The sequence below is a fragment of the Solanum dulcamara genome, chromosome 9, assembly GCF_947179165.1.
Source record: "Solanum dulcamara chromosome 9, daSolDulc1.2, whole genome shotgun sequence".
NCBI classification, from domain to species: domain Eukaryota; kingdom Viridiplantae; phylum Streptophyta; class Magnoliopsida; order Solanales; family Solanaceae; genus Solanum; species Solanum dulcamara.
In genome coordinates, this window is record NC_077245.1 from 25,228,760 (window position 1) to 25,240,837 (window position 12,078).

General features: G+C 33.1%; 1 protein-coding gene across 2 annotated transcripts; it reads right to left on the reverse strand.

Annotated features, from left to right (window-relative positions):
• Positions 1 to 671: 671 nt before the first annotated feature.
• Positions 672 to 7,763, reverse strand: LOC129903454 (long chain base biosynthesis protein 1-like). 2 transcript variants are annotated; one of them, XM_055979014.1, is made up of 13 exons: positions 7,526 to 7,763; positions 6,236 to 6,376; positions 6,055 to 6,149; positions 4,695 to 4,786; positions 3,779 to 3,872; positions 3,607 to 3,679; positions 3,362 to 3,494; positions 2,701 to 2,875; positions 1,958 to 2,098; positions 1,782 to 1,877; positions 1,498 to 1,639; positions 1,260 to 1,387; positions 672 to 1,158 (listed from the first exon to the last, which is right to left on the reverse strand). In XM_055979014.1, the coding sequence occupies exons 2-13, from the start codon at positions 6,348 to 6,350 to the stop codon at positions 982 to 984; spliced, it is 1,461 nt and encodes a 486-aa protein (XP_055834989.1). In that variant the 5' UTR covers positions 6,351 to 6,376; positions 7,526 to 7,763; the 3' UTR covers positions 672 to 981. The 2 variants fall into 2 exon arrangements, with proteins under 2 accessions (XP_055834989.1, XP_055834990.1); XM_055979015.1 differs by having other exon boundaries at positions 6,236 to 6,379.
• Between the last annotated feature and the right edge of the window lie 4,315 nt (positions 7,764 to 12,078).

Sequence of the window (12,078 nt, forward strand, 5' to 3'; positions counted from 1 at the left end):
GGTAGAAATAAGGAAAAAGTGCACTTTTGGTATTAAGGAAAATATTTTCTTGGAAGTGGTTTTCTTGATTACTTTATGGTGTTTAGTAAGCAAGTAAAAAATGCTTTCTCAAAACATTTTTCTAATTTTTAATAAATTTGTTTTTCTAGAAAACACATTTTCAAAATAATTTGACCAATCAAATATGAAAAAATAAGAAAACATACCAAATACAACAACATACTCAATGTAATTCCTCAAGTGGGGTTTAAAAAGGATAAAATGTACGTAGACTTTATCTTTATTTTAGGAGGGAGAAATATTGTTTCCAATAAATATTCGAATTTAGACATTATTATCAAGCTTTAATACTCAAAAATCTACTAAATTTGCTAATACTATTATCAACATTTATTAAATGTGTTTCCCAATAAACTAGTTTTCTTTCTCCAACCAACAGAAAGCATTTATCATAAAAATATTTTTAGAAAATAAGCCATTTCCCAGAATAACCTATGCTTCAGAAAACAAAGGCCAGATTATATTTACTCAAATATTTCCAAGATATTAGCCCTTTTATTTCTTGTACTATAGGATAATATAACATCGTAATCCACATTACCCCATATTCAGCCCAAAGCTTAAAATATTGAGATTTGTCACTTTCACACCAACAAGAAATAACATGTCTATACAGTCAACTACAAGATCCCACCATTCTATTTTCTTTATATATAAATCAGTAAGGGGAAGAAAAAAAGAAAGAAGATTCAAACAGCTACATAAAACACAACATTAATCAAGACAACTGACTTCTCTGGCCTTGCAGGATGACAACCTCCAGAAGTAAATCTTGATCTATCTAATATAGTTGACATGCAAACACTAATGAACAACAAAAGTAAAAAAAGAATCATCAATATTTTTGCCATGAACCTATTTGAACTCCCAGAATGTTTCTGCCCTATTCACAGAGAAGTTTAAAGATGATGAACAGTCCTGCTAGCTCTGATCTGTCAATAGTGAAGCCACGACTCTCTTCAATGATTTACTAGCTTTCTCCAGATCAGATTCTGAGTGCCCTGCTGAAACAAACAATCGAAGCCCAACTGGCAAATTACATTTATCAAGTGTTGATCTCTTTGAAGTAACAACAAAAACAGAATCTTCCTTCAAGACCTGCAATGACAATATTTGTGGAGTGGAAGATTATTAATTAGGATGTGTATGAGAATACAGAATAAAAAAAAAATTATAGATACACTCAGATGATCACTTACACGATCCGCAATATCTTCTAGCAGTTTTAGGTCACTCTTTGAAGAACCTGTAGACTTCTTGAGTCTTAGAAAAACTATCGGAGAGAGTGGATCACTCACTATTTCCATCCCTTGAATATCTTGGAGACCTGAAACCATACCAGGGAATAAAGTGGATATCTTTTCACAACCATCGACATGGGCTTGAAGCCTTCAAGGAGAGGGGGTGCAGAAGGCACTTGGTGTAGAGCAAATATACCTTTAAACAGAAAATTAATGTTTTCCCTCAATTTTGTGATAAGATCAGGGTTTTCTTCCAAGATATCAAAAGCTTTGACTGCGGCACTTGCCAGATAAGGAGGCAAAGAAGCAGAAAACACATAACCAGAGCTACTGAGGCGCTGCCAAACAAAGAACACCATCAAGAAGGTTTAATTGGAAGGAAGTAAACAGGAGATAGTGACAAGATTATTAAGATTAAACATGGTTTTCTTTGAGAGAGAAGTGACTATAGTCTGGTGGCAACCTATCACACTTCAATACCTGGTGTTCAATGACTCTTGTACTCCCCGTGCAAAATCCTCCTTCTGTGGCCAATGCATGCCCCATGGCAGCAGTGATGATATCTATCTTGTCGACCTGCAACAGGATAACCTGCTTTAGAATATACAGAAACTACAATCCATAATAATAGAAGATGGCGGCTATCAATAACATACCGGAACATTGTAATACTCTGTTAGACCTTTACCAGAACTGCCAAGCACACCCAAGGAATTGCTTTCATCCAACAATACCCGGAATCTGTATTTTTCCTTCAGTTTGATGATTTCATCCAATGGAGCTATTTGACCAGAATTCTAGAAGTTGTAGAAACAAATGAAAATTAAAGAATAATCCTCTCAGAGAAACTGGGTGCTTGGCTGTTAACAAGTAAAACAACAAACAGAAACCTGCACATTTTCTTGTCTTATTTTTTTCCTTTCCATTTTCTCATTTACAAGATAAATGCAACCTTATCCCAATTTAAGAAACAGCCAAGCCAACTCTGACGCTTCCTCCACTAAAGAGGGGCTGAGATATGGGGTGGGCGGATGGGGGAGTTTGCATTAAATTGAGAAGTGAATTTTAGTCCATGTTCCTATAGACTAATCCCTTGAAAAGGCAAACAAAACCAAAACCCAGTCAAACGTTTCAGAACTTTCTGGATCATAACAAGTCTCCACGGCCCTTGCAAAAAGTTTTAGTGCCATATACAGTTAATCAACCTTGCTTGCTTCTTTAAAGTTTAATCCCAGTCAAATTTTGAGTCTCTCTGCAAGCGTAAATTGGATCCAACTTATAGCAAGCTTATGAAATCCTCACTTCCTTCATCCCAGGAAGAGGTGATCATGGTCCAGGCAATGCTACGACAGATAGCATTGACAATTAAATAAAACCCTAATAATAAAACAGAAAATACCTGATATACTGCTTCAACAACAATATATCGCCTAAGTTTTTTAGCTTGCTTGTTTTCTTGAGTGATTTTCTCCAATGTATTTCTCAAGGACTCCATATCGTTGTGCTTGAAGTATATGATTGTACTTCTAGAGAGCTGAAGTCCATTTTGTATTCCCCAATGGACACCTTCATCCCTATGCATGCAAAAGACATGGTTGAAAATGAGAACTAATTCATGAAACTCTAATATGTTTATAGAAGCTATGTACAACTAAAAAAACTTATGGACACAATACCTACTCATGGATATAATTTTGTTTATTACGGTTGACAAAAAAATTATCAGGAGACGTACTGATGAGAAGCTTATAAATATAATCCAACTTCTGATGCTAAACATAGCACAAAGAAATCTGATTACGAAGTGGAGGAAGATTCTTAATGAATTCCATATACGAACATCAGCTTAAGTTTTTTTCGTTTTAGAAGTCTTAACAATACTACAGCCATGTTGAATTTTTATTCTAAAGCCTGGTTCCTTCATAATCCCTTCCTCCGACCCCAAGAAAAGATACTTCATCCTGCGTAAGGATCCGTTTAGAAAATATTTTTTCTACAACCTGGTTCAATTTTTTAAGAAAGATATCAGCGATCAACATGCAAAGAATGAATAAACTTACGCAACAATGACATCTCCCTTCTTGCAAAATGCTGGAATTGCACTGAACATGGTAGAAAGTCCATAAGAGTAGAGTATAGAATCGGGAGTTCCAAGAAACTTAGCTATCCTGGCCTCACAATCAAGGTGAACATCTGCATGAAATAAAGAATGAAAAGGTTGGGCCTCCCAAAAGAGAAAGGGGAAGTTGGCAAGTACAGCAGAAGAAAATTAACTAACTCCCTAATGATGAATATCATATTATACCAATTGTTCCATAGAATCCACGAGGACCACAAGAACCTACACCATATTTCTCCAATGCCCTGGTGCACGTCTCCTGATTTACGACATTAGGTAATGATAAATTTGACAATTAAGCACAAAAATGCAAAATATAGGTTGACAATTCAAAATATTCAAGAGAAGGGTTTCTTACAAGTAACTTTTCATTTCCTAATAATCCGAGGTAATTAGCTGAAGTAAAATTTATTACTTCCTTGCCATTAACAGTTGTATGAGGACCTGCAGCGCTGCATTGATAAAACTTGTAAGCAATTAGACAAAAGAGAGAACTCAAGTATATAATAAACAACCACAGAAATATGAACGGTTTCTTTGAAGCATGCTATACTGTTGGTACTTGGTACAATTTATTAAAGTAGCTCATAGTAGGGAAGTAAAACGATTGGGGGGTCATGATCTTCACAAACTTAACTTACAAATTTTATAGGCTGAGTAAGCTAGAGTATAAGAGGCAACACCAAGCTAATCTTGATGACTGTCGGGTTAACAAGCCAAACTTGCATATATTTTTAGTTCTTCAACCCCAAAAAGGGAATAGATAGATGTGTTACGCAATTAACACTTATTATATTTTTCTTCTATTGTGAGCTGTATGTTCAGTGGCTCTTTTCTAGTGTCAACAGCTTTTAAAATCCCAATCAACTCATTGAGTCCCATCCCTTGTAAACCCATTGAGTCTCATCTTCTTTAACCTAAAAAGTTTGAGCCCAAATCCTTAATAGGAGGACCAAAGCCTTAAAACAATTCTAATTTCTCCTGGAAATTCTAACGTACTTGCTAGGCTCAGTTCAGGATCATCAGACCATAAGAGAAAGAGATTCGATAGGTAGCCCCTAGAGGCTCCAGAGGTGGCTCCCACAGTATACAACAGTATGGCATTTGAATTAGTTCCCACGTCTTTTGGCTGGTTTCCCCCCTTAAGTGAGAATAGAATCTTACAGTGGTAAAAGCATAATTAGAAAAAATGAGGGAAAAATTGCAGAATATTGATAATAGAATCTAACAAGGAGGTATATGCTTTTGCATTTCAAATGAAAGAGTATTTCCACCTTTCAAGTACTGGAGGCTCCGATTTCATCTCATCTGTAATGGTCGGAATAAGAGGTTCTGGGATCCATTCATCACACAGTTCATCTATTTCCTAAAAAGCAGAGTACACAGGTTCATCAGCTTGAATGTATTCAAGCAGCATGCTGCATAGAAGATAAACAACTTTGCTACTTACAAACAAATGCTGACAAGCTACAAACAACATTTCTCTTTATTTTAACAATCACCAAAGCAACTAAATATCCATATCTCCTCATTTATTAAATGCTCCCTCTGTCCCAATTTATATGCCACTATTTGACTTGGCACAAAGTTTAAGAAAGAAAGGAAGATTTTTGTGGTCTAAAAAACTCTTTGACCATTTGTGTGACGATAAATCATTTCACTAAGGGTAAGAAGGAAATTTAAAGGGAAGGTGGCATTCTTTCTGAGAGGAACTAAAAAGGAAAGTGTGCCACATAAATTGGGACAGAGGGAGTTCATAAAGTACGAAAGGACCCAACATTGATAATAATGTATGTGATGCCAAGGAAAGACTTCTATACTTGTAAAGAAGAAACCTACCTCCTAGCTATGAACATCAAAATATGGAAATATATTAGCGCCAGATGGCACCAATCACTATAAAAAGGTCAAGATAAAGATTTGCAAAACAAATAGAAAGTTGGAGCTCTTTAATTTACAAGCTCAGGGCTCATTTTCCCAAGCCTCTTGCAGTTTAGAGAATAGGATATGGAGGAATCTACAATATACTAGAAAAAGAAGAGTTTGACATCTTTAAGTAGAAGGAGCTCTACTTTGAGAGAGTGTTAAATGCAGCAGCTTTTAAAAAGATTATGCTATTCTTATAAGAATGTAAGTTCTAACAAGTTACTTCTTTTATTATCTTTTGTGGCCTAGGGCATAGGACTTTTGCAACTTTAAAGAGGAGCCGGCTAAAAGCTGTGTCTTCTGAATATTAATCAGAAAGTTTAGGTATTCAAATTTGGATCCCTGCCTTGATCACTTTCCGAAAAGATAATCATTTAACTACACAAATCAGAAACTGGAAGATGGGAGTGTATTGTAATACAATAATTTTCTCTCCCTTTCTCTTTTCCTTATAAGTATATCATCTTGGATATGAGGAAGAGCAATTCACTAGGATGAAATACAGATTAGACCTCGAACATGGAGACGACTCAGTTCATATGAATGAGAAAATCAACCAAACAACAATAATAATGCCTCAGTTCCAAACAACTACGAGAAAATTACAGAGAGTAAGGAAGAGCAAAAGATGGACTAACAGAATAAAGCAAGAAACAAACATAGAACCGGTGGATAATTTAGGTGTGACAAAGGAAGATTCTGACAAACCTTCTTTGTCAATGGTCTTTTAGGTGGTTTATAACTTTTCTGTGATAGTAGGAAAAGGATGACCACCAGGAGAAGACCCTCCACAAATAGATGCCCTGCAGGATCAAGAGGCAAAAGAGTATGTCTTCTCAGAGGTCATCTAGTTTAACAACTATCGCTGTTTTATGGGTAAGGAAAATACCTCCAATGTTAACTCCAAACACCACAGCTCTTGCAAACGGAGCCTCGGATATCCATGTTACCCAATCAGATGCATCTCTCAGCTTATTTGTAAGAACTGATATTGTTGTATCCATTACCTATATGTCAATGGCAGACAGGGCTGCTAACAGAAACCACATGGAAAAGAAGCTTGTTACACTCAGGTCTATCACATAATTATAGGTATGGAACCTGAATGCTCAGAAGCTAGAAAATGATGCTCCAAAACAACTCAAAATTCATGATTGATTCAAGACGAAAATAAATTAAACCAGAAGTATCTTTGAGGATGATCAACAAGTCTTCTCCCCGATCTCTCTCTCTCTCTCTCTCTCTCTCTCTCTCTCTCTCTCTCTCTCTCTCTCTTTCAAAAGACGCATGCTCACGGTATTAATTCCTGAGTTAGATTTCCTCCCGATGACTAAGCTATATCATTGTAACAACCAAGATCAACCCTTGGTCTTCAAGATCCTTCTCCTATCTAATTTTAGTACCCTTTTCTTTTGGATTGTAATATTGACCAATTATAGACTTGAACTGACATAGATTAACTCATTTTTTGCAAACAAAAATTTTATCTTTAGAAATTACACCAGAAAGTTGTCTCTGTGTAACCTATTTTGTCACGAGTTCAAGTTGTGGAAGCAACACTATTGTATTAATGCTTGTATTAGGTTAGGTTGTCTACATCACACACACCCTTCCTCGGACCTTGCTAATGCAAGATGATTTGTGCACCGGGTTACCCTAAATTACACCAGAAAGTAATCTAAATTCCAACATTTTCACCATCAAAATACATTTAAAATCTTAGTTAAAGATCATTGGCTGAATCTTGGAAAGAAAAAAATGGATATAACTATGGGGCATAGTGACTAGTTCTCATGTCTGCAAAAGTTTAACGAAACTCTCTAAAATCCCACCCTCCTTTTCTCTCTCTAAATCTCACATCATCATATGAATAAAACTATAAAATGGAAATCTGAATGAAAAGCATGAGCTACACCTATAAATCCAAGCACAATTAATGCAGATCGCGTCACCGAATTTCTCAAACAAATTTGATCCAAACACACCTAAGATTTGTACATAAAAATCCTCAGAATGAAGACAAAAACTAGGAATTATTTCAACACTATTGATTAAGAACTACATCAAAGCTGCACATAATTAATCTTTCAAATACAAAAGAATCACCAAAACAATTGAATAAAACTTAGATTTGAAGAATACCCACATGAAATTTTACATCTTTAGAGGAGAAACTGACCTGAAAGAGCGGTTCTTGAAGCTTCAATGGAGTCTTCAAAGACAGCTTTATTACCCAATTCAAGATTTTGAATGGAGGATTTGGTGAACAGTGATGTGATAGTTGATTTGAAATGGGGATTGAATCGAATAAATATAAATATAATGAGCGATTGATCGCAGAAAAGGAGGGGAAAAAAAACCAGATTGGCTTTACAGGGATGATGTGAGATGGGGGTCAGCAGGTCAATACAATGTTCTGACTAATTCACCTTTGGTCAAATCATGTGGATTATTCCAACAATATTTGTTCATTAATGATAATCTTATCATATTAATAAATATAATATTTTAAAAAATATAATAAGAAAATAACTATTAATTAATGATAATGATAAATTAGGAACTAAGTATAAATTATCTCTTAATTTCATAAATTGGATAAGTATTTTTGAACAACTATTTTTAATATAGTAGACAAATAAAGATAGACAGAGGGGAGTAGTTTTTTGAATTGAAATTTTTCATATTACATAATTTTTCTCGCCTTCTATTAATGTTTCTCATAAATAGTACTTTTAATTATTATTACGTTCTTCATAAATTGCAGTATTAATTATTCTACGGTATATAAAGAAGTAGCCAAAATGTTTTGAGGGTATTTTGGTCATTTTGTTTTAGTTCTATGCAATGTTTGTTTGTAATGAGGTGGATGTGTGGGTATATAAGGAGCGATAGGATTAGGAATGAGGATATTCGGGATAAGGTGAGAGTGGTCTTTGTGGTAGACAAAATGAGGGAAGCGAGATTAAAATAGTTTGGACATGTGAGAAGAAGATGCAGAGACGCCCCAATAAGAAGATGTGTGAGGCTGGTTATAGTAGGTACGGGGAGAAGTAGAGGTAGGTCGAAGAAAAACTATCAGAGAAAGATGATTAGATTGGATATAGTGCAACTTCAAGTTATGTATCGAGAACATCACCTTAGATAGGAGAATGTGAAATATGCATACTAGGGTAGAAGGTTAGTAGGATGTGGATGGTTGTTTTGCTTTTCGAGAATTTATGTTTCTTAGTGTTTGTTTGTCGTTGTACTGGTCATATTATTGTAGTTCTTGCTTTTGATATTTATTATCGTTTAGTGTTTATTGTGTTTTGCACTATTTTGTTGTTTTGGTTACTTTCTTGTATACTTTACACTACTTTCTTGTTAGTTATATTTTCTATGACTTTTTTTTTATACTTGAATTTATTATACTTAAACCCAAAATCTTTCAGAAATAATTTCTCTATTTCCACACGATAGTAATAAAGTCTGTGTACTCTGTCCTTGTGGGAGTTGAAAGGTATTGAGCCATCAACCCATGTTCCATTGCTTTTGTCATACTCAACTCTCATTTCATTTGAAACTCGTGAAGATATATTGAGTCATCAGCCCATGTTCTATAGCTTCTATCATAATCTACTTTGATTTCAAACGTGAATATCTTTCACTTAAATCTTGTGATGGGTATTGAGCCATCAATCCATCATCGAAATGTTAAAATAGATTTATCATAAATATTAACTTTACTTGGGCTTGAACTATTAAGTTAATTAAAGGTTGTTGAATATCAAATTTTGGTATTTGATATATCTAACTAAAGCTAAAACAAAATCTATATATTATAAGTTGATATTTATTTTATAGGTTAGTTTTTTTTTTGATAAAAGGATACATTTTATATATAGTTAAGTGTTTATCATTACATTATCACTATTTGTCTAACGATTACAAATAGATTGCCAAATGGGCTAACTTATTACATGTAGACCATACCATTATTTACTAGATAACAATTCTTTCTTAGTCTATCTTAAGTTTGTCTTTTAAAACGATTCAATAATTAACGAGGAAAGAAAATATAAATCTTGATTTTATTTAATAAAGGATAAAATGAAGCATATTACTATTGCTAATGACTTAAATATTATGTTCCCTTCTTTAGTGGTTAATGTTTCATAATCAGCGTGACTTGTTTTAATTTTATTTTCATACAAAAGAAAAATAAGAGATCTAATTTTATTATTCAAATTTCTCTTCTTAAATAAAACGAACAGAATAATACAATCGATCTACTTCAAAAAAAATCTTTTAAAAAGTTGCAAATGTACAATTTTATAAATTTCAACTTCTAAAATATTAAATAAATTCCATTTAATAAAGTCGTTGGAGTATAAAATTTGGGATCAAAACATGTGAGTATAGAACTTTTAATTTTATTCTCATTGCAAGAAATTTGTTTCTATTAAATATAAAATCTCTCCCCATACCTAAAGAGTAATAACTTTTTTTACAATAAATTTTAGCATATTAAAGTCATTAGTAGCAATAATATATTTCATTTTATCCTCCGCGCCATTTGATAAAATCAAGGCTTACATCTTCTTTTCTCGTGAATTTTATTTTGAATCATTGAGTTTAATGTTTTTTTCATAAAAGTAATTTGAAGAAAAAGTAGTGGGGGAGAGAAACAACTAAAAAATTGGGTTAAAGATTTAATTTCACAAATGTATGAGTTTCATTAATATAAGCCTAAGTTATTTGTATAAAAATTAGGCAGAGATCAAACCTGATAAGTTTTTGAATACTTAAAGGACTAAAACCGGTAATTGTATAGTTAAAAGACTGAAAAAGATAAGTGCATAGTTAAGGGACCAAACTTGATAACTTTTTAGATTGTTTAAGGACTAAATTCGATAAATATATAATTAAGAGACTATTTTAAACCTACTCCAATAGTTCAGAGACCATTTATGACATTTTCTCCAACATTTTACAGTTAGTACTGCTTAATGATTTGGAAAAAAGCTCAAATATGTCATCAAACTCGAAAAAAAACTCATTTATGTCATCCATTAAAAGTTTGACTCACTATGTCATTGCTGTTTGAGAAAAGGCTCATCTATGCCATTATTTTTTAACTCCGGTTTTGCAAAACCACCAAACAACTTTGAATACTTTTTTATTGTACTTTTGAATCAAATATACTCTTTTTGTTGCTTCTTCTTCTTCAAGAACATATGAAGAACACCAAGAACTCCAAATTTCTAACTTCTTCAATTTTTCATGAAATCGCCTCAAATTTCAATATTAGCATCCCTCAGAGCTAGACATCAAAATTCAATATCTTTTGAGCTCGAATTCAACCTAACCCAACGAGACACACTTAAAAATTCTTCAAAATTTTAAAACTTTAACCTCCTTTAAAGGGCAGCCCGGTGCACTAAAGCTCCAAATCACCAAACCTTCTTTAATAGTGGAATTTTTGCCACGACTCCAAATTACTTGAAATTTTGAACATAGACTCAAAAAACACTATGTTAAAGTTCACTGTGTCTATGTTCAAAATTTCAAGTGATTTGGAGCTATGGAGAAAATTCCACCATTAAAAGAGGTTAAAGTTTTGAAATTTTGAAGAAATTTCAAGTGTGTCTTGTTGGGTTAGGTTAAATTCGTGCTTAAAAGATATTGAGTTTTGGTATCTAGTTCGGAGGGATGTTACTATTGAAATTTGTGGTGATTTCGTGAAAAGTTAAAGAAGTTGAAAATTTGGAGTTCTTGGTATTATTCATGTGTTCTTGATATTCTTGAAGAAGAAGAAGCAAAAAAAGTATATTTGATTCAAAACTCTAATAGAAAAGTGTTATAAATTGTTTGAGCGGTTTTACAAAATCGGAGTTAAAAAATAATAACATAGATGAGCCTTTTCTCAAACGATTTTAACATAGATGAGCCAAACTTTTAACGGATAGTATAAATAAGCATTTTCTCAAAGTTCGATGACATATTTGAGCCTTTTCCCTAATGATTTTAATATTTCTAGCTTAATTTGTACATGAGGCTTGTAACTCGCTTGATTTGTTTACCAGCAATAACTGGTCCTTTACCTTTACTACATCAAATGCCTAATTATTATTTTTATCTTAAATAAATGCCACAAACAAATACTCAATTCATCTTAATTACATGATACTTTTGCTTTTCGAAATTCAAACTATAAGAATTTCTAGTCAAAATTTCAAGATGTATCCTTTTTTTTTTAATTACGTTGACATGAAAAATAATTACAACTTCTAGTACTTTGAATTTTGAATATTTTAATTTATCTATCCAATTTAACTTATAAGAAAAATTAAATCAACTCTCGATAAGTGAAAAGGAAAGTAATACATTCTATTTTGTATTCCCTTCACTTGCATTCACAGAAAACGCATAGTTTCACGACTTGTAGAGTTGCGACATTGATGAACATTTTCCCTTTAAAACAAGTAGCAACTACGACTAAAGATAAGTGAAAAGGAAAGTAATACATTCTATTTTGTATTCCCTTCACTTGCATTCACAGAAAAGACATAGTTTCACGACTAGTAGAGTTGCGACATTGATGAACATTTTCCCTTTAAAACAAGTAGCAACTACGACTAAAGGTTGTGATGGGATGATAAGTATACTTCCTTCTATTAAATTCAAAATCCCACTTTAATTTGTCTGGCTGGGTATGTTAACAAAATGTATTCTAACTTCACATTGCTT

Excerpts from the sequence above, each read along its gene's own strand:
- LOC129903454 (XM_055979014.1), bottom strand. The coding sequence starts at position 6,350 with ATGGATACAACAATATCAGTTCTTACAAATAAGCTGAGAGATGCATCT. Across the intron at positions 3,873-4,694 it reads GAGCCTCCAGTACTTGAAAG|CGCTGCAGGTCCTCATACAA; the intron begins GTGGAAATACTC and ends TTATCAATGCAG. Across the intron at positions 3,680-3,778 it reads TAGGAAATGAAAAGTTACTT|GAGACGTGCACCAGGGCATT; the intron begins GTAAGAAACCCT and ends GTCGTAAATCAG.